This window comes from Castor canadensis, chromosome 13, assembly GCF_047511655.1.
Source record: "Castor canadensis chromosome 13, mCasCan1.hap1v2, whole genome shotgun sequence".
Lineage (NCBI taxonomy): Eukaryota > Metazoa > Chordata > Mammalia > Rodentia > Castoridae > Castor > Castor canadensis.
Window position 1 is genome coordinate 65,979,803 of NC_133398.1, and position 23,135 is coordinate 66,002,937.

A 23,135-nucleotide genomic window follows, 5' to 3' on the forward strand; every position below is an offset into this window, starting at 1 on the left:
GACTTTATTTTTGTTGATGTAATTTAGGGTAATGGCCATGCTTTACTCTGTAACAAAAACGAAAGACTGCAATACAGAGTAACTTCAGTATACAAATGACTTGAGGGTAAGAAAAGAGAAAAACAACTGGAAAGGGGCCAAGGGCAAGAGGGTGGAGTAATGAAGGAAAAATGGGTAAGGTGAACAAGGGCTGAGGAAGAAAATACCATGGAGGTGGGTGGGAAAGGGGTGGAGCCATTGACCCAGCGATAGCCCAGTGGATATAACCGCCTGGTGGGGAAGGCCACCTTAACCCGCGGGGGACACACAGGCACAGGCAGGGGCCATAAGCCACAGCAGCAGCTGTCCCAGAGCAAGGCTGGAAAGCCCAGACAGAGCAGTGGAGACCAGGTTCAGGATGTCGCGCATGTTCTTGGTCCAGCTCCTAGGATTTTGGCTGGTGCTGAGCCAACCTTCCAGCGCGCGCGTCCGGGACGCGTGGTTGATGGAAGTTATTAAAGTCTGCGGCCGCGAATTTGCTCGCACAGTGATCGACGTTTGCGGGCAGACGTCCTTTCAGAGAATGGCTTTGAGTCAGGAAAAGCGGGCTCTGGATGCTGCGCCACCCGCAGGTGAGAGCTTCCCCTCCGCCCACCTTTCCGCGCCTCCCATTGGTTGTTCTAGGGCCGTCGACCAATCAGAAGGAGGGCCTGGCAGCGAGTTGGCGATTTCATTGGCTACCGGCTGAGCGCCCTGGCCGCGTGGTAGCTGGAGCCTGAAGTTCGAACTTCACATTTGTAACTTGATTTTACAGAGAGTGTCACTGGGAATGTCACTAGAGGGAGGGGAAAGCGGGCAGTGACAAACAGCCGCGCGCAAGAGGCACTTAGCAGCGGGCTCAGCGGCGCGGAGACACGAGGGCGCCGTCCAAGAGCTGGTGCTGCCCGCGCGCCAGCACCCCGAGGAAGAGCCAGCAGGACAGACGGCAGGCGGGTGGGGATGGGGCATCCGCGGTGGCGAGGAACGGGACAAAAGTGAGGCGGTGACTAGTGATCAGACCTGCGTGTGCTGCAGACCTGGCCCTGAAAGGGCAGACAGGAGGGGTCTTAGATTAGGACTCGCCTCCTTGTCAAGAAACAAAACAAAACAAAAACAAACAATCAAAAAACCGGGTTTTGCTTATGCCATAGAGGGAGGAGTGTGTCTGCTTAATGCACTTCACGGTGGAAAGTGCCTTAGACGGACACCTTTTTGAGTTGGGTTTTGTAGTTGGGTTTTGCAATTCAATTGAGAGAGGGTGATGGAAGAGAAACAAAAGTGACCCGATGACTGAAGAGAACATGGAAGGGGATCAGAGAGAAGGGAAATCTGCCTTCAGACCATAATAGCTGAAGACCTTATGGTGCCTTTGAGTTGGGGAAACCGCAGTGGATATATTTTTTAAAACACCCGAGGACTGAGTACAGCTGAGATCTGGAATTTTTTTTTTAAACGTTTTTGTTAGTTATAAAGCATTTGTAAAGATGAACTGGATGCTGAGTTAAAGTGGAAAGTCGGGAATAGGCTAGTCAATATGATGTTATGCTACATTCAGAGAGGCGAACTCAATTACCAATGATTAAGTGTTCTACATTTCATACCGTACATGCAATTTATGATAAAACACAACTAAAATTTATAGGCTAAATGAATATGCTGTACATAAGTGACCCTCATGCAAAATCATTGTGCACAATAAATACATTACCTGCTCTTTTATGGGATTTAAAGTATAAGGTTATTTACTTTTCTACATTGTGAGAGATTGATTTATTTAATACCAGTTTTTTATAACTCCTGAATAAAATTGATAGGATACAGCAGTCTAGGAATTTAATGATTCAAACTAAGAAACACTAGATTGCATTTTTTTCATTTTCCAAATATGTAACTAATAATGCTCATATTAAAAAAACATACTCCAATGCAGTGAGAAAAACAGAAAGCTCTCATACATATTAAAGACTTTGAAAAGTTTGTGTGAATTAATGAATATATTAAACAAAGAACTGGAAAGAAGTTTTATATATCAAGATACATATCTATTTTTACATTCTCACTCCACATTTTACGGTGAGTAGTTTCTCACAGTTTATTCTCCAAAACTGTAATTTAAAACTTCTATATAGTAGTCTATGCAATAAAACTGTCATATACACTCATGCCACCCAACAATGTTTATATCAATGATGGACCACATATGGAATGGTGGTCCCATGAGAGTATATTGGAACTTAAAACTTTCTATCACCCAGTGATGTCATAACTCTGGTAAAGTCACAGCAAAGTGCCACTGCAAACTGATGCATGTATAAATGAACCTACTGTACTAGCAATCAGATAAAAGTGTAACAATTTTGCAGTACATAAAACTTGATATTGATGATGAATGACTGTGCTATGGGCTTAAATATTTGCTCCACTGAACTTTTGATTATTATTTTACTTAAAACATTTTTTTTCCTTCTGACTGTCTCTTACTAAAAAAAGGAAAGCAATTTTTTTCTTTGCTTTACTGGGGTCTGAACTTAGGGCCTTGTGTTTGCTAGGCAAATGCTCTACTGCTTGAGTCACATTGCCAGCCCTTGATTGTTATTTTAGAGTGTACTTCCATTTATTCAAAAAATTATTGTAGGCTGGACGCATTGCCTAACCTCTGTAATCCTAGCTACTTGGGAGGCAAAGATTGAGAGGATGCAGCCCATGCAAAAAGTTAGTGAGAGCCCATCTCAACAAACAAGCCAGGTGTTGTGGCACATGTCTGTGTGTATCCCAGTGTAAGTAGGAGGATTGCAGTCCATGCTAGCCTGGGTAAAAAGTGTTCTGTGTATGTTAACAGCAGCTTCACACATTTCTTGTACCAGGCTTTGAACTAAGAACCTCATGCTTGCTAGTCAGGTGCTCTACCCCTTGAGCCATATCTCAGCCCTTTTTTTCTGGTTATTTTTGAGATAGGATCAGACTTTGTTGTCCAGCCAGGCACAGACCACAGTACTATCTTACGCTTCCTGTGTAGTGGGAATGACAGGCATAACACCACCATGCCCAGCTTTTTTGTTGAGAAGGGGTCTCACAAACTTTTTTATCCAGTCTGGCCGGGAACTGCAATCCTCCTGCCCTCAGATGCAGGTCAAGAAAAATTTACTAGCTAGGAATCATTTTGGAATTACATGTCAGCCAGTTGTGATTCATAGGAATTTTCATAACTCTACTGTTGATAGTTATTAGCGAACCACTTTATCCCACAATGTATGCCAAGATGACACTCACTGCATCCCTTTAAAAAATAAGATATATATATTTTTAGCTAGAAGAGGTGTATATAAATGAGGTTTGAGTCCAAAATACAGTGATTAAGAGGTGTGTGTTTGTATAAATTCAGATAGATTAGAATATTATATTTGAGTTTAGACTCCATAAATTAAAAATATTGTGGTTTACAAAATGTTTCAAAATAAGTTTCAAAATAACTTGAAAGACTGCAGACCACACAGCCTATGAATAAACTTAATACAAACAACAACTATTTTGGTTCATTAATTTACTGGATTTAAGAATATAGAAAGTTCTCATGAGATTTTCTTGGCATTAAATAATGCCCCCTCTGGAGAAAGTTTAAGTTACAGCAAGGAGAGGTTTATAATAAGTAAAGTGAATTAAACTTAGAATGTCTTACTGAGGTAAAAAGCCAAAGCTTCTGACATATATCAAATCTGTTATTGCTAATTTAGAACTTGAATGAGAGGGAGCATTAGGAGGAAAGACAAATGGATATAGTATTAGTATTTTTCCTCTGCCAAACTACAGCTGTTGAAGTTTGTTGTTAGTTAAACTGAGGACAATTGAAACTCTTGTGGCAGGACTCCTGAAGTACATCAGTACCAGGACCACCATGTTTGGGTGAAGGGACTCTGTTTTCTCTGAATAGTAGGCCTTGTGCCTTCGTGGTTAACCTCTAATGGTTAATCTGTCTTTCACAAAGACATCTGTATCTTTTGGCTTCTTTGTTTCCATTATTTCATGAGTAATGCCTTATTAAGCTCAAGGATACTTTTGGTATCTATGAAGAAGAGAAGCAGAAATGGATCCAGGTTTACACTATGATTTAAATTTCATTAGTGTTTCTAATTTCTTGGTGTGCTAAAACTCTTCAGTTGTGTAATTGGTAGAGATAAAATTTGGGGGAGGGTTCATGTGACTGAAAAGATTTTTGAGGACAGGAGATGTTTCTTTTTTATTAAAATCTCCTAATTGGCAGTGCCAGGGACATGGAAACATCCAGCAAATATTCAACTGACTGACTGTGAACAAAGAAGAGGGCAGATGTCAGCTGATTCCTGTAGTTCCCAGTCCAGCATTTATATTCAACCAGCATGGTGGCCAGTTTGTCCACAGAACTGGAACAAACATCATGCAAACTTAGTACACAGACACCACAGAAGATACTAATCTTGCCTCTAAGCCTGCGATTTTTATTAGTGTTCTTTTAATCCATTTTTGTCTTTAATGTACAATACTACTTGATATAAACACCCTGGGCAAGAGAGATTGTTAAATAGATTGAAATATACCAGAGATTTATAACCCCTGTTGGTTACACCTGAGCTGAGCTGTTGGAAAATTTGCCTTTTTACATTATCCTGAAGAAGTAACTTGCCTCCATGGAACATTTGATAGCTTAAAATAATGAAAATTCTTTTCAAGGATTACTATCATAACTCAGAAGTTTGTCAGCAATGGTGAAATTTACACAGGTAAAACGTTCATTTGTAATCAAAATGAGTGTTTTCAATGACCAACATGAGTTCAGTAAAATGTCAAAGAATGAAAGTGACTATGATAAAAGCAATGATGAGATGATGAAGAAATGACAGAGGGCCAAATGGAGTAAAGCAGAACCTTGGTAAGATTGTAGTACAATTATAGGTAACTTAGATTATTTAGATCTTAGAGTACTTGCTCATTCTGTTCCAGTGTTTAATTATGTTGAGGAAATGCTTTTCTTTTTGTCTTTACTAACAGTTGTTTTCTTTTGCTCCTTGATGTGAACATTTCTTTTCCCCTTCCCACTTTTTTTTTAACTTAACAGAAATTGTGCCATCCTACACCAACAAAGATGCAAAACCCTTAAATATGATGTTGGAATTCATTCCAAATTTGCCACAGGAGCCAAAGGCAATGCTATCGGAGAGACGGTCATTATTACTAGAGCGGCAGCAAGAGTATGTACCTGTACTAAAGGATTCAAATCTTAGCTTTGAAGAGTTTAAGAAAAATTTTCATAATAGACAAGATGAAGCAGAAGACAGCAGTCCTTCAGAACTAAAATACTTAGGCTTAGACACTCATTCTCGAAAAAAGAGACAGTCTGAAATGTTATTGGGCCAGAGGTGCTGCCAAGTTGGTTGTACCAGAAGATCTATTGCTGAATTTTGCTGAGATGAAGATAATTGTGTATAACACATCCAGAATTCATACATATTCTTAATGACATTTTGCTGATGCCTTTTTCTGCCCCTGCCCCACTATCAGAATATGATAAATCAATTTTAATACTTGTATTTTTCATTTGGTATGAAAGAAATATTCTTTGCATTATTATAGTTTCTGTTAACAATATTTTTATGCAAAACATCTTTTTGTCTTCTTTATTAACAGTCTGATTATATTATTGCCTTTTAATGCTATTCATTTAAAATTACCATTAAAATATTTATCAGTTTAACTGTCCATAATAATTCATCTTACACAATGCCTAACACTAGTTACCTAGAATGGGCCCAAATGCTTTTATTGATATTCTTAAGTTTGATATACATAAAGCCACAAACTTGAACTTTGCTGATGGATTTGGAAAGATTTTGTGTCTTATAATCATGAGATCCAGGTTATCAGGCTGGGGGCCAGAAGGTTCTTGATCTTGTCCGAGAAAGATTCAAGGAGGGACACAGGAGATTTAAGCAAGGGCAGCTTTATTAATGCAAAACAAAGTGAAAGTACACTCTCAAGTGGGAAAAGAGGGCAGGTGCAAAAAGAGGACTTCCTTGAGGTTCTTATGACCTCAACCATTTCTTGGGGTCTGTGGACATGTGGAGGTCGTTATTCCTAGACAACTGGATTGTGCATCCTGACTCCTCCCACTTGTCGGGTGGGTGAGTCTTTGGCCATGATGATCAAACAGGGGTTGTCATTTTCTGCAGGCTATGGAGGCTGTGGGTCAGCAAGATCCTGCTGTGTATCACAAGTCATTCTGTCAACATCAGTGGGGCCAGAATATGATTTTTGGGGAAAGGGTTCTTGGGATTGATTCCAGGACCTCACCCTTCTTAGACAAATGTTCTGCCACTTGAGCTATGCCCCCAGGCTTTTTGTTCTTTGAATGTGTGTTTGAGATAGAATCTCATTAACTCTTCCAGAACTGGGCTTGAACTTGGGACATGATGTGATATTTTTTTTTAATCAATATCCAAGGCACAATTCTTAGCCATCAGAATTCCTAACTTCCTTCCTAATCCCTTGTCATTCCCCCCTTAAGCAGTGTGGACTCTAATATTCTTATAAGGGGGAGGGCTGTAGGTTAATTCTTCAGAAACTACTTTTACTGAACAGGAACAATGGCCCTTTTCTCTTTGCTGTCTATTAGAAGTGATGGCTGAGATTGAGATGGTGGGATAGAACAGTGTGGTAACCTGATCCTGGTTGTTGATGATGCTCATTCTGTGGTATTGGCACACCATCATTTGTAGGTGTTTTTTTTTTTTTTTTGCCAGTACTGGGGTCTGAGCTGAGGGTCTTGGTAAGCAGATATTCTACCATTTGGTAGGGCGGTATTAAACCATGCTTCAATCCCATCATTTGTAGGTGAAACTTTTGAAGCCCAGTCTGATTTGTCAGTTGATGCTGTGGTCACCTATTGCAAGAGGTTCCCTTTGACTGTAACTGGCAGTAGCAGTAATCCATAGAAGCAAGCTCAAGTGTTTAGATGGCAGTTTTATTGGCATATGACTTTCATTTTACAAGACAATGGTGGTGGATTCCTTTCTGGGGCTTTCAACTTTCCCAGGCACAGTTTTCTGCCCTGCCTTAGAGTAGCAAACATTAGTCCCTTTCCATGGGGCAGGCCAAAGATCTGATTCAATTGTAATTGGCTGCACCCATACTAGTCATGCCACCATTGCACTGGTGGCCAATTCTGAAGGGTATGCTGATAGAGTAGCACATGGGGTTCATAGTTGAGCAGGACTATTGGTGACAATTACTTCCACCCATTTTTTTCATTGCATTGTCCCATCTCAATAGTCATCTACAGTTTTCCATTGCCCTCTATGTTTGGGATAATTGCCATGAATTAGGGTCCATTTTGCCTCTGTATCCGCTAGAGCCCATGTGGTGAACATTAGTAGAAGACTGACACACTTATGGTTTAATGTGGCGCCTCTGGTCACCTCATATCAGCCCTTACTTGCACACAACTTTGGCCATCTGTGAGAGGAGGGGCTTGGAGGAGGTTTCTTATCCCATGATGTCCTCTGCTTCTAGTATGGGGGTGGAGGGTGGGGATGGGGAGGAACTGCACACACAATATACATCTCCTCATCTTCCCTTGCTTTGGTGAACTGCTGTTCTGGCTTCAGAGATCTCCATAAACATTCCAAGATGGCACTGGTTTTCCTCACAGTTGAATCTCATCACAATCCTGCATAATCATTCTGCATCATATTTTTTTAGTCTTCTGGTTTTGCCCTTATCTGTTGATTTCCATTTTGTAGATTTGCTTTTAGACAAAACCTTATTTCACGAAACAAAGTCCTTCCTTATCCAGAAAATCTTCTGGATAGTCTTCATCTACAGCTTTATCCCAAATCATACTCCATCATACTGAATCTCAGCACAAACACTATCATAGTACTTCCACGATATACTTTTAGACTCTTGTTTTTGCCCTTACCTGCCTAATTACATTTTTGAATAATCCTTCATTTTAGGACAAAACCAAATTTCATACATATCCTTTCATATAAAAAATGCTTTCTTAGTTTATAACACTTTTATATCTCATATCCTACTTACTTGATCCTTTCTACCTATTTAACCCAAACTACATTCATGATAGAATGAAATAAGTTAAGATCATCTGTCTACACATAGTTGCAGGTTTTATGTATGCACACTTTACTGCCACTTTGATTTTTCATTGGTTGAGACAGGGTCTCTCTAACTTCCCCTCCAACAGGCGCACCACATGCCAGACTATTCTTAAATCACAATGCTCCCACTCTCTCCTTCCTAAATAGTTTTGATTTTAAAAAGGACTTTTTTACACATTTTTCCTTTAGCTTCACATGAGTCTAAAAGTTATAGGATGTTACACTCCAGCTAGGGTTGGTTAAGATAAGAAAACCCCAAATGACCTTGAACACAAAATTATTTTAGTACAAGACAGGAAAGGACGAAGGGAGAGAAAATACACAAATAGCCCATAATCTTCCTTCTATGTTAACCCTATAATTGCAGTTTAGGATATGAAAGGCAAACTGATGGGTAATTATTTAGTCTTTCCAGACACAGAAGAAAGCAATAAATTCTACCGTTGAGGCCTTCCCTCAATATCCATAATTGTGCATGCGTCAGAAAATAAGAGCCCAGGATAAGACGATAAAAACTAAAAATACAGCCCCAGCCCATACTGACGAAGAATCAGGGAAGTTTATTGGATACATCCAGAGTTACCCAGGCCTCCTTCTCTGTGTTGTAGATTGTCCTGGAAAGGACCACAGGGGACCCTTGGAAGCTTCAGTCAGATATAGTCAACAGTTGCCCTTCTGGATTTGATTCCAGATCCCTTTGGAGCTGAGGGCCATCCTGTTTTTAGTGCTTCTTTGTTTGCATATGGTACAGAGTGATTTTGGTAGCTGTCATCCTGAGGACATTCCTTGCTTCAATGCCCAACTGTTTGCAGTTAAAGAAAATCCCTTCACTTGGGGCAATCTTGAAAGTGCTTCCTGAGTGACTTAGAGACATCATAATACCTCAGAAGATGGCTAAAATCTTGACTTGCCTCTTATCAGCTTCTGATTTCTTCTCTCATCTTGTACCCTACATCTTTCCTCCTCTGCTAGATCTTGATTGTTAAAGACCACACAGACTATATCTAATGATTGTGTCAGAGTGGTTTGAGGACCCAGTGCTGACTTTTAGAGCTTCCTTCTAATGTCTGGGACTGACTGCCCATTAAAATGGGTCCCCAGCATAATGTGTCCTTTCTGGGGAAGTGGAGTCAGTATGGGCATGTTTTTTAAATGGTTTCCATGGCCACCTCTTAGCATATGAGCAGGGGAGATTAGAGTTGAATCAATGAGGCTGGTTTGGGCATGGCAGGGTAAATAGGCTTGTGGTTGGGTAGTTGTCCCAGTCTGGGAAGGAACTACATTAGGTGACTGAGCACAAGGTGGCGCCATATCCATGATGCGAAGGGTTTGAGACTCAGTTGTTGATGGGGGCTAAAAGGATAAATTATATCTTCCTAGGGAGCACTGATGGCATATAAAGACCTGTTCACATGGCATCTTGGACCATTTGTTTTACCCTCCACAGAAAAGAGCTAGTTGTAGGGTAGTATTGTGATTTAAATTTCTATTTCAGGACAAATTTCTCTACCCTCTAATCTATGTTGGGACCATGCTACATTACAGAAATGGGCTAGAGCTTTCTTCCTGAGGGAATCTGTGAGAAGTTGCTTCCAAAGTTTGAGAGTGAATCCCAGAAGGGAGTTTGTCAGGATGACTGAGAACCTCCCATGGTATGTAAGAGACAAAAGAGAAAGAGTAGAGTTGAGGTGAAGGGAGCCAATTCTTCCTAGAGAAATCCTGGAAGACTGAAGGAGAAATTCAGTGTTCTGGAATCCTCTAGTTTCTGCATCCTGTATTCTATTCTCCCTGTTGGAGACTCATATCTGTTGATTGAAAACACCCCAGTGTCATTAGAGAAGGAATTTAACTTCAAGAACTCTGCTCTGGTATCTGAGCAAACCTACACTTCCCAAAGTTTGTAGTCAGTCCATGTCAGACTAACTGGGGTGATGTCACATTTTCATGCATAATGTCAAGAGATCAGGTGATATACAAAACAAATCCATGAGAGAAAAATCATTGCTTCCTGGGTACTCTGACAGTAAATAAATTGGAACAAAACATTCAAGTGTGTGGCATGAATCAGGCATTGTCCTCCATAAAAATGTCTGATTACTGTGTAGCAAAAACAATTCCATAATTTCTTCTCCCACCAACATGAAAACAAAATAAGTATGAGACAAACTAGGTAATATAAGATAAGGTGATTGAGATCCATAGAAAACAGTAAAAGAAGCTAGGAAACAGAAAAGATTGAAATTGGCAAAACCCTACAAGGGGACAAGCCACAGTGATTGGATGTGGGTGATAGTCACAGTGTCCCTACATCATTGCATGGAGACTGTGGTGGGTGGAAAGTCCTAAGGCCACTCTGTCTCACTCTATGCCCCATTTATCCTTCATGGGAGTCTTCAAGCAGTGAGGAATCGAGTGATATTTAAGTGGTTAACTCATGCTACAGTGTGCCAGAGTTTGGTTTCCATCTCCAGAAAAAGAAACAATCAATAAGCAGAACAGAGGTGCAGAAATGGACTTATTGAAATCAGGATAAAGTCACCTGCTCCTGGGTAGGGGTTCTCCTTGACCTCCTCTCTGGCTCACCAATTTGGGAGCCAGAAGATTCTTAGTCTTTTCAGAGAAAGACTTCAAGATGGACACAGAGGGAATATAAGCAGGAACAAATTTATTAATGCAAAGCAAAGTGGAAGTACACTCTCAAGTGCAAAGAGAGGGCATACTCAAAAAGAGGGCTTCCCTGAGGTTCCCACAACCTTAATCTTTTATTGGGGTCTGTGGACATGGAGGTAGTTAATTCTGGGCAATTAGGTCATGTGTCATTATCTCCTGAAGACCGGGTTATGTGCCCTTAACTCCTCCCACTTGTCAGTGGTGGAGTCTTTGGCAATGATTATCAGACAGTGGTTGAGATTTTCTGTATGTTTGTGGAGGATGTGGGTTAGCAAGACCCTTCTGTGTGTTGCAAATCATTCTGTCAACATCAGTGGGCTAGGATGTGATTTTTAAAATCAAAATCCAAACCATGGTTCTCAGACATAAGGTCTCCTAATTCCCTGACTAATCCTTATGTCATCACTGAACTACTCATTGCAAACAATCAGGTTGGTCACTTTATCAATTTAAGTTAGTTGAGGACATACAAACTCAAGGATGTTCAAACTGGTTCTACTCCCAGCTCTCGCTTCCAAGAGACAAAAAAAGGCAAATGATATTTTAAAGGAAAAGTGAGTAGACATATACATAAGAGAATAGACAACTGAGTTCATGTTACAGAAAAACTAATTTAGCAAGGAAATAATGGTTTTTGTTTAACATTTTAGAACTTATAAACCATTTTTATAAGCAAAATAACTGAAATGGTATGAAAACTTGTTAGAAAAGTAACTTAGAATAGGTTTTATCTTAGCATTTACCCAGTTCCTTCAAATTATCTACACATACATATTAGACAGCATTTATAGAAAATGTATTAAGTGACAAATTAATAATTTCCATCAAAGTATCTAGTCAGAATTTGAAAGGATTAAGAGACAAATTCCCATATTTCAAATTCCACACATGACTAATCATAACCTGACCTCTAGGATTAACTAAACTCTCACGAAGGCCACTTCGCATACTTCACAAATCGCTATAAAACCTGAGAGACTATAAGCCACCTTGGACAAAGCCAGGAAGGGTGCTGCCTGAAGTGGAACTTTCAACTCATAAGAATGTACAGCCTCAGAGGCAGAAGGACTACTCCTAGACCAGGTCCTAGCCTATGTCCACATCTGCTCCTCCACAAAACCCTTGGAGGCAGGGCTCCTGGAATCAGAGTCTACAATTACTGCTCTGAAGACATGATGACCTTTGATAAAAGATAATCTGTGGTTAACCATCTACTATAAACATTCAACCAGTTAATGTCTTTAATATATCTAATGCTTGTGGTATTAAAATCTATCTAAATGTCATAAGAAACTGTTCATTGTATCTTAATACAATTCTCATATAAAAATTAATGTTTATACATGTGTGTCAGGATAGCGTTGTATGTAAATAACAGAAAATCATAAACATAGCTTAAACAAAGCCGATGGAGTAATCATCAAACACTGCTTAGCCTCTGAATGAGACCAGTAGAGTCTTTCCACTTTTCCAGTCAGCTATATTTAGCATATCCACCTGTCTGTTGATGGGCCCTACCTCATGGCCCCAAGATGGCTGTTTCATCTCCCTTTTTCTGTTTCAGGTAGAAAATGAAGTAATAAGGCTTTGTGACTAGATCGGAAAAAAAGACTTTTTCAGGAGCTACTACTCTCATGCTTTTGTTCTATTGGGCAGAAGCTGTGTCACATGGACAAGAGATGTGAGAAATCACATCTAGCACTTGTAGTCTCCAGAGTTGAGATAATCAAGGGAGAGGGTTCTAAGAAAAGAGATTGGAGTTAAGCTATAGGCACACCAATGTTCTCTGTTCTTGTATCTATAATTACCCCGTGAAAAATATTAATCTTTACCTAATAATCTTCATCATCAACTTAACTCCATGTAGTACTGGATCTTAGGGATACGTGGAGAGGAAAATGACCTCTGGAGTCCAGTAGACATGGGTAGGAATCACAGTCCCAGTATTTATCAGGTATATGCATGGGAAAATTTATTTTTGCCTTAAAAAGTTGTCTTTTTATTTTGTTTTAATGATAAAACAATTATTTTTATTTCTGAATTAATAGCATTTTAAAAAATGTTTAGGTAAAAATATAGTGGAAAGTACAGACTTCCATTTTATCTCCTCACCTCACCTCAGAAACAGTTTTCTTTATTATTAGCATCTTACATTAGAGTGGTGCATTTGCACTGATTTATGAACAAAGATTGATAAAATTATTATTATTAATTCATTCTATAGATTTTGACTCCCTGCTTTCAATTCATTTGAATAAATATTTAGACATGGAATTGCTGAATCACGGGATCATTGTATTTCAACTGTTTGAGGAAAATCACCATGCTGTCATACAGAGGCTTCCCTCTTGTACCCTCCCACCAACAGTGAACAAAGGTTCCAATATCTCTATATCCTTGAGAACATTTGATGTTTTTCTTTTGGGACAATAGCCACCCTAAGAGATGTGAAGTGGTATCTTATTGTGCTTTCTTTTTCTTTTTTGTTCTTTTACTATTATTTTTAATTGACAAAATAATTGTACACCTTTATGGGGTACAACATGCTGTTTTGATATATTTCTACAATGTAGAATTACTAAATCAAAGTAGTTAATGTGTCATTCACCTTGCCATTTTTTTATGGTGAGACATTTGAAGTTTACTGTCTTGGTTATTTTTAAAATATCTAACACATTATATATTTTTTAAGACATAGCCCAGGCTGGCCTCAAACTCATGATCCTCCTGCCTCATCCTCTTTGCCTCGTTGACTATTGGTGTGCCACCATGACCGGCTACCACCCATTATTGTTTTTGACTGTAGTCTCCCTGCTGAGCAACAGATCTCAAAACTTCTTTTAAGCTAGACATCGATCTACCATTTGATCCAGTAATACCACTCTTGGGGATATACCCAAAAGACTGTGACACAGGTTACTCCAGAGGCACCTATACATCCATGTTTATTGCGGCACTATTCACAATAGCCAAGTTATGGAAACAGCCAAGATGCCCCACCACTGATGAATGGATTAAGAAAATGTGGTATCTATACACAATGGAATTTTATGCAGCCATGAAGAAGAACGAAATGTTATCATTCACTGGTAAATGGATGGAATTGGAGAACATAATTCTGAGTGAGGTGAGCCTGGCCCAAAACACCAAAAATCGTATGTTCTCCCTCATATGTGGACATTAGATCAAGGGCAAACACGACAAGGGGATTGGACTTTGAGCACATGATAAAAGTGAGAGCACACAAGGGAGGGGTGAGGATAGGTAAGACACCTAAAAAACTAGCTAGCATTTTTTGCCCTCAATGCAGAGAAACTAAAGCAGATACCCTAAAAGCAACTGAGGCCAATAGGAAAAGGGGAACAGGTACTAGACAAAAGGTTAGATCAAAAAGAATTAACCTAGAAGGAAACACCCACGCACAGGAAATTAATGTGAGTCAACTCCCTGTACAGCTATCCTTATCTCAACCAGCAAAAACCCTTGTTCCTTCCTATTATTGCTTATACTCTCTCTACAACAAAATTAGAAATAAGGGCAAAATAGTTCCTGCTGGGTATTGGGGGGGGAGAGGGAGGGGGCGGAGTGGGTGGTAAGGGAGGGGGTGGGGGCAGGGGGGAGAAATGAACCAAGCCTTGTATGCACATATGAATAATAAAAGAAAAAGAAAAAAAAGTTATAAATCTATGAAATGAAACAAAATTCAGAAATAAACTGTGTCAAAACTGAAAAAAAAAAACTTCTTTTAAGATCACAAACTTTATACACTTTGATCAACAACTTTCCAGTCTTTCTTTCCTTAACCCCAACCCTTAGCTTTTGATAACTATCATTCTTCTTTCTATGTCTATGAATTCAACTTTTTTAGATTCAATGTGTAAGTGAGATCATGTCGCATTTATGTTTTGGTACCTGGTTTATCTCACCTACCATAATGTCATAGTGAATGATGGATTTCTTTCTTTTGTAAGGCTAAGTAACTTTCCATTGTGTGTGTGTATGTGTGTGTGTGTGTGTGTGTGTGTGTGTGTGTGTGTATACACATTTGTATATACCACACTTTATCTATTCATTCATTGATGGACACAGGTTGAATAATGCTGCAATGAACGTGGAACTACAGATATACTTTTTTTTTTTTTTGAGACAGAGTCTCACTACATAGCCTGAACTGGCCTCTAACTCAAGATCTCAGCCTCCAGAGTGCTGGGATTGCAGACTTGTACCACAATAGCCTGCTAGATATCCTTTTGATATACTGAATTTCTTCTCATCCCTTCTTTTATTTTGCAGTACCGGGGCTTGAACTCAGGGCCTACACCTTGAGCTACTTTACCAGCCCTTTTTGTGTTAGATATTTTAGAGATAGGGTCTCATGAACTCTTTTCCTGGTTGGCTTTGAACCATGATCCTCCTGATCTCTGCCTCCTGAGTAGCTAGGATTACAGGTATGTGCCACTTGTGTCCGGCATCTTCTCATCCTTTCTAACACTTAGTATCTTTCATCTTTTTGATAAAAATCATTCTAAGATATGAGATGTGATATTGTGCTTTAAATTTGCATTTTCTTAATGACAAGTTGTACTAAACATTTTTCATGTAACTGTAGGCCATTTATATATCTTCTTGTGAGAAATACCTATCCAGATCCTTTGATCATTTTAAAATCGGGTTATCTAATTTCATGCTATTGAGTTGAGTTCCTTATATATTTTGAGTATTAACTCCATATTGGATGAATGGTTTGCAGATATTTTCTCTCATTTCTTCATTAGTTGTTTCCTTTGTTGTGCAGAAGCTTTTTGGTTTGATGGCATCCCATTGTTCTATTTTGACTTTTATTGCCTATGATTTCAGGAGCATAGCCAAAGAATTTTTTCCCTGAACCAATGTTGGTGAGTTTTTCTCCATCTTATTTTAAGTTCTAATTCATTTTCTTTGATAGTTGAATATGGTGTGAATAAGGGTCTAATTTCATTTTTCCTCATGTGGATAGCCAGTTTTCCAATACCGTTTATTAAATAAACTATCCCTTTCCATTTGATGTTCCTGTCCAAAAATCAATAAGCCATGAGTATGTGTGCTTATATCTGGCCTGTCTATCATGTTCCAGTGGTCAATGTGTTTGTTTTATGCCAGTACTGTACTGTTTTGATTATAATTGCCTTGCAATGTGTTTTGAGAGCATTGAGTGTGATGGCTACAGATTTGCTCTTATTAGTCAGGATTTTTAAATTTTTTTGGCTATTTGGAGTCTTTTGTGGGTCAATATAAATTTCAGGACTTTTTATATATATCTGAAAAATGACATTGGAATTTGTATTAAGACTGTACTAGACCTGTTGATTCAATGGGCAGAATTTTCATTTTAAAAACATTAATTATTTAAATCCATGAAGATGGGTTATCTTTCTATTTATGTGTGTATTCTTTGATTTCATCAGAGTGGTATTGCTTTCATTATGCAGGTCTTTTTTTTTTTTTCTCTCTGGTTACATTGCACCTAAGTATTTTTTTGTTGCTACTGTAAATGGAATAATTTTTAAATTTTCCTTTCTAGATAGTTCATTGTTATAATATATAAATGCTATTGATTTTTGTGTGATTTTGTATCATCCAACTTTATTAAATTGGTCTATCAGTTCTACCAGATTTTTTGGTGGATTATTTAGGGTTTCTAAATACATCACATTATGTCATCAGCAAATAGAAAGAATTTCACTTTTCCAATCCGATTAGAATGCCTTTTATTTCTTTTTCTTTCATAGTTGCTGTTGAATAAAATTGGTGAGAGTGGCATCCTTATTCTGCCCCAATCTTAAAGGAAAGCTTCCAAAATTTCACCATTAGAATGATTTTAGGAGTCTCTACTCCCATTTCATGCATGAGGGACAGGAAATGTTTCCTTTTTTTCCCCATCTCTCCCCACTTTTATCCTGTTATACTAAACATCTTTCCTAATAAACTTTACTAATATTTTTACTACAAAAACAATGATTTAGTTAAAAGTTTGTCACATATATAGTCTTCATTGTGTATGCATCCCCTCCATTCCCAATCAGTTATCAGATTTTTTTTAATCATGAAAGGGTTATGGATTTTGTCAAATGCTTTGTCTGTATATATTGAAATAGTCATTGAATTTTAAGGATAAAATTTATTTTAACATCCTATAAATTCTATAAGACATAGAATGCAAATTTTTATTGAAAAAACTATTTGCAGTTCCCCTGTATTGCTAATGTAAGTGAGATACTTATTTCAGACATTTAAAATTATCTTAATGACAATAGTTAGCTATAATGTGGTCCAGAAATGAGACTATACAATACAGTTTTGGAAACACATGTATTTTTCTGCTGGACACTTATAAATCATACAAAGATGCATATCTATTTTTTAAAATAAAGACTATGAAAACAAAACCAGCTCATCAATTTTTACCAAGATATGACAGAAAATCTTTTATGCAAAAAATAAAAAATGATGCAGAAATAACACTTGCAACTTTGTTTTCTAATGTCTCAGAAATCACATCAATTCTATAAATCACTATTTCCAAACAGAGAACTTTAATTGTTTCTTTCACATCTCTGATTCGCTTACATCAAAATACAGAAAGTGCTCTAAGCACAGTACTTAGAATCCTTACATTTTTAAACAACTTTCTTAATGTAAAGGATAACATTCAAATTGTGTTATATTTCTTACTTAAGTTTATAATACACTAAAATTACTTTACATGGAAGAATTGGTATCATGGCATAATACCTCTGAAATATTCTTTGATACTCAAATACATATTAATGGATATTTCATAGTCCACCTAAATAAATCTAGTATACACCAAGTCATCTAAAAAACACATGGGTAGAGTACTTCTCTGTCTTTTGAGAGGAAGATATTCAGTGTTTGTTATTACTGTCTGAGAAATACATTGACTTTTAAAAACACATGTAAATCACTCATAGTACCTGGTTAATAACATTTGAGAAAAACCTGATACTTCCTTATTTTTTCAGTCTCTACTTTTAAATACAACATTGATTTTATGAAAAAATGAAGGAGGCTGGGATATAGCTCAGTGTTGCAGAACTTGCTTAGCGTGCACAGGCCCTAGGTTCCATCTCCAGAATGGCAAAAATAAAAAAACTTTAAAAAAATGGTTGTCCTTTTATACAATGGGACAGAATTAGGAGATAATACTTCCATACTGGCTATTTCATAGATCTTAAAAATAATTCAGTTCTCCTCATTCTGCCTAGCCTGTAACCTAGCCTGTTTAGGAATAATACTAATTGAGGTCAGAGGGCTGGAGCTGAACGTTCAGAGGTTGAGCACTTGTCTAGCATGAGTGAGCCTTGGGCTTGATCCCCAGCACCACATATGCACAAATAAAAGATAAAATCGCCACTGCAAAAGCTGGGGAATGTAGCTCATTGGTAGTGTGTGCTCAGCATGCATGAGGCCCTGGGTTTGATCCCTAGCACTACATTAAAAGAAGAAAAGAAAAGAAAATCATGCCAGCCACCAGTGGCTCATGCCTGTAATCCTAGCTACTTGGATAGCAGAGATCAGGAGGATCACGGTTCGAAGCCAGCCTGGGGTAATGGCTCTGGAGACCCTATCTTGAAAACACTCAACACAAAAAAGGACTGGTGGAGTGACTCAAGTGGTAGAGCACCTGCCTAGCAAGCATAAAACCCTAAGTTCAAACCCTAGTACCGAAGGAAAAAAAAGAGAAGAAAATCATATTTACAGACTAGGGATGTAGCTTAGTGAAACAGCATGTGCTTGGTATGTGGAAGCACACAACAACAAAAATCATGATTACAATTAAAAGCTTGTAACAGTATACTAAAATTACCAGCAACTTCCTGAACCCCATCATAAAGGTTCTTCTGCTTCCAAAGAATACTTTAAGATGGTCTCAAATAACCTAACTGATTAACCAGCAAGAGCTTAAGAATTTCTTTAAGCTTTAACAGGTAAAATGTTTGTCATAAAAAAGCATTTTAATCACTTTTGATTTGTGACTTAGGAAAAAAAATCAAGTAATTCCAGGCATGGTGGTGCATGCCTGCAATCCCAGGGCTTGGAAAGCTGACACACAAGGATCTAGAGCTCCAGGCCAGCCTGGGCTACACAGCAATACCATATCTCAAAACGCAAGCACACCAAAGACAAAAAATCAAGTACTAAAATATCAGTGGTTCTGGTGACGGGTAAACATTCCCCATCAAGTACTATTTGATCACAATTAAAGTAACATTTTCCACAGATCATAATTTTTTTGAGTTGAGGTGAAAAAACTGCTTCCTAAATTCATGTGTTGTAAAAGCCAAGGCTTGAGAAGGAATGTAGCAAATGTAATTAAGAGATTAGCCACAGTACAGTCCTTTCCAAATTCCATGCTGTCCATAGATATACTTCATAGTCTCCCACATGGCAAGGGGATTTTCAAATTCTGGCAAAACAGTTCCTAATTGCATTCGCCGGCAAGTTACATCAAATGGATGGGATATTGTCTGTGCTGTTGCTCCAGCAATACCACCACAAAGTAAGTTTATGTGAGTTTTCAAAACTAGGACATTAGGATTGTCTGACAAATGTCTTCCAAGAAAGACAGGCGCATGGGAAAGCCCAACACTCTTCAAGATACCAAACGTGAAGAATGAAACATCTGCATATGGAGCCATTCCTAATATAATAGGCATCAAGTCACTGTAAAATCCAAGGAAACCACTTTCTTTTGCATAGATAGTTTTGAATGTGTGAATAATTCCTGTATAGGTATGTTCTCCTTTCACCTGGAATGCTAGAGGTACTCTAACCATGTCAAGTGGGTAAGTACAGATAACTGCAGTCATACCTGCCACAGATCCAGCCATTAATATGTGCACATGACCAGAAACTCCCAGTTTTGTAGTAACAAACGTTTTATAATGCTCAAACACCATAAGCTGGATTGCACCGTAGGGAAAGATTCGAATCATCATTGCACCGTTTCCTTTATACAATCCAAGGTATCCTTCCTTTTGGGGAACAGCACCAAGTGTAGAAAATACTCCTTAATGTTTATAATGGTGATTGTGATCTAGCAATAAAACTTTTACTTGATCCAAAGGAGCAACTGTTGTTTTAGCACAGCATCCAGCAATACCTTGGGCCAGGAAGGAGCACAGTCATCAGGACCAGGCCATGTTGGGAGCCTCGGATGCCAGCCTGCAAACCTCAGGCCAGGACCATGGCTGGTGAGGGCAGTGACAGCCAGCCAAGCACCGTGTGGGCAAGGCGGAAAAAATGTCATTGGATTTTTAAAAAATCTTTCATTCTGTTGTTGTAATATATCACATTTATCTATTTGAATATAAGACATCTTTGCCTTCCAGAGATAAATTCCACTTAATCATGGTCATTAATTCTTTTAATGTATTGTTTAATCAAGTTTGCTAATATTTTGGTGAAGATTTTTACCTTTATGTTCATCAGAGATATTGGCCTAACATTTCTTTTCTTGTAGTGTCTTTGCCTGGATTTGGAATCAGGTTAATGTTGTCCTCATCAAATGAGTTTAGATGCATTTCCTTCACTTAGATTTTTTTCTGGAAGAATTTGTGAATTAACATTAGTTCTGTAAATGTTTGTTTAAAGAAGAAGTGATACCATCTAGTCCTGGACTTTTCTTTGGCAGGAAACTTTTATTATTGATTCAATCTCCTTACTCATTATTGGTCTGTTCAGATTTTCTATTTTTTCATGATTAAATCGTGGTAGGTTGTATGTGTCTAGGACTTTATTTCTTGTAGAATATCCAAAATATTAACATATAATTGTTTATAAAAGTCTTTTAAAACCCTTGTATTTCTGTTGTATCAGCCTCAATGTGTCCTCTTTCATTCTTGGTTTTATTTTTTTTGAGACTTCTCTTTTCACCCCCTTGCTTCTTTAGCTAAGAGCTTGTCAATTCTATCTCTTTAAAAACCCAATTCTTAGCTTTATTAAATTGTTTCTACTTTATATTTCATTTCTGATATCCCCCTTCTGCTCATTTTCAGATTATTTCTTTTCTAGTTATTTGAATTATAAAGTTAGATTGTTCATTTGGGATCTTTCTTCTCTTATAATGTAGGCATTTATCTCAATAAACCTCTCCTTTAGAAATGCCTTTGCTACAGTCTATAAAATTTGGTATATTGCTTTTCCATTTTCATTCACCTCAATGTATTTTCAAAAATTTCTTTTGTGACCCATTGGTCATTTAGAAAAATGTTTCAACATTTCCACATATTTGCATATTTTCCAGGATTTCACCTTGTTAACTGTATTCTACTTTCATGACATTGGAATTCAAAGAGATATTATATATCACTTTAGTCCTCCTAAATTTAAGACTTGTGTAGATTGTGTGCACTTGAAAAGAATGTAGGTTTGTATTCTACGGGTATTGGATGTAATGTTCTATATATGTCTTTTGGTCCATTTGGTCTAAAGTGCAAATCAAGTTTATTGTTTTCTCACTGATTTCCTCTCTACATAATTGGTTGTTGAAAGTGGGATATCCAAGTCCCCTAATATTATTGTGTTGAACTTTATCTCTCCATTCAGATAATTCAGAAAATAAGTTTTATGTATGTAAGTGCTCTAATGTAGGTGCATGTATATCTATAAATTTTTATGTCTTCCTGGTGGATTGGTCAATTTATTATTATGCAATGTCCTTCTTTGTCTCTTTAGATAGTTTTTTACTTAAAGTCTATTTTGTCTAATATATGAATAACTACTTCTGATCCTTTGTAGTTTCCATTTTTGTGGAATACCTTTACCTAGCTCTGGTCTTGCTAGAAAAATGAGTCTTTTGTGGGAAGCATACAGTTACATTCAAGGTCATTACTGATAAATAAGGATATATGCTACTGTCATTTTGTAACTTGTTTTCTGGGTCCTTTGCTTTGTTCTTCCTCTCTTGCTGTTATGCTTTGTAGTTCAATGGATTTCTGTTGTTGTATGCTTTGAATTCTTTTTTCTTCTTTCTTCATGATTTTTTTTTTGAGTCAGGGTCTCACTATGTAGCCCAAGCTGACCTTGAATCCACCATCTTCCTTCTTTAGCCCTCCAAGGTCTGGGATTACAGGCATGTGTCACCATGTCTACCTCAATCCTTTCTTTTTATATTTTGTGTAATTGATATAGTTTTTATGCTTTATGATTACAATGAGGCTTACATAAAACATTTTATCCTTATAATAGGCCATTTAAACTTAAATCACACACAAAATTCCACATCTTTACTACCTCTATATAATTTTGTTGTGAAAATTTACATTTTATAATTTATGTCCAGTAACAATTTGCTATAACTACTGTTGTTTTAGTAGTTTTGTCTTTTAACCCTCATAGCAGTGATAAAATTGCATCACAAACCATCCTTAAATCATGAGAGATTTCTGAGTATAACTATGTATTATTTATACCTTTGAGATTTTTCTTTCATATATATTTGTTATTAACACAGCCTTTAATTTCAGCTTAAAAACTTCCTTTAGCAGTTTCTATAAAACAAACCCAATGGTGATGAATTCCCTTCACTTTTGTTTGGGGAAGTTTGTATGATGTCTTACTTCTGAAGGACATTTCGCTGGCTAAAATATTCTTGGGTGGCAGTTTTTTTTCCCTTCAGCACATTGAATGTATCATCACACGGTTTACAGAGTTTCTGCTTAGATATCTGCTGAAGTCATATTGGAGCTCTCTTGAAAACAATATTTTTTCTTATCTCTTGCTGCTTCAGTATTCTTTCTTGTCTTTGATTTTTGATAATTTGATTATAAAGTTCTTAAGCTCCTTTGTCTATTCAATTTGATTTGAGATCTCTAGCCTTAATTTCAAAATCTGGGGATCTAGAAGACAACCTTGATCTTATCTTTTCTCCAGATTTGTAAATATTTTGTCACTACTTTCTTTAATAAGCTTTTGTCTTTCTTTTATTTTTTTCTTTTATTGTGCAAAAGTTCTTTCATTTGCTTGATGTATCATAATTTCTGTAAATTTTCTTCATTCTTTTTTGTTTTTATTTTTGCTCCTCTAACAGGAAATTTCAAATATCTATCCCAATGATTCTTTCGTCTTCTTTCACAAGTTTGCTGTTGAGCTTTCTATTGAAATTTTCATTTCAGTTATTGTATTCTTTATTTCCAGAATTTCTTTTTTATTGTATTTATTTCTTTGTCAATCTTATTTTATTCATGAGTTGTTTTCCTGATTTCCTTCAATTTTCTACTCATATTCTTTTGGATTTCC

At 37.4% G+C, this 23,135-nt stretch overlaps 1 protein-coding gene and 1 pseudogene across 1 annotated transcript; one reads left to right on the forward strand and one right to left on the reverse strand.

Moving 5' to 3' along the window:
• Positions 1-276: 276 nt before the first annotated feature.
• On the forward strand, positions 277-5,858 carry LOC109692639 (prorelaxin H2). The gene is made up of 2 exons (XM_020173386.2): positions 277-611; positions 5,108-5,858. The coding sequence occupies exons 1-2, from the start codon at positions 398-400 to the stop codon at positions 5,455-5,457; spliced, it is 564 nt and encodes a 187-aa protein (XP_020028975.1). The 5' UTR covers positions 277-397; the 3' UTR covers positions 5,458-5,858.
• Positions 5,859-19,216: 13,358 nt separating this feature from the next.
• On the reverse strand, positions 19,217-19,834 carry LOC109692640 (solute carrier family 25 member 16 pseudogene; annotated as a pseudogene).
• Between the last annotated feature and the right edge of the window lie 3,301 nt (positions 19,835-23,135).

What these genes read in the sequence shown, in the direction of transcription:
- LOC109692639 (XM_020173386.2), top strand. Translation starts at nt 398, where the DNA reads ATGTCGCGCATGTTCTTGGTCCAGCTCCTAGGATTTTGGCTGGTGCTG. An exon ending in GGATGCTGCGCCACCCGCAG is followed by an intron (nt 612 to 5,107) that starts GTGAGAGCTTCC and finishes TTAACTTAACAG; the next exon opens with AAATTGTGCCATCCTACACC.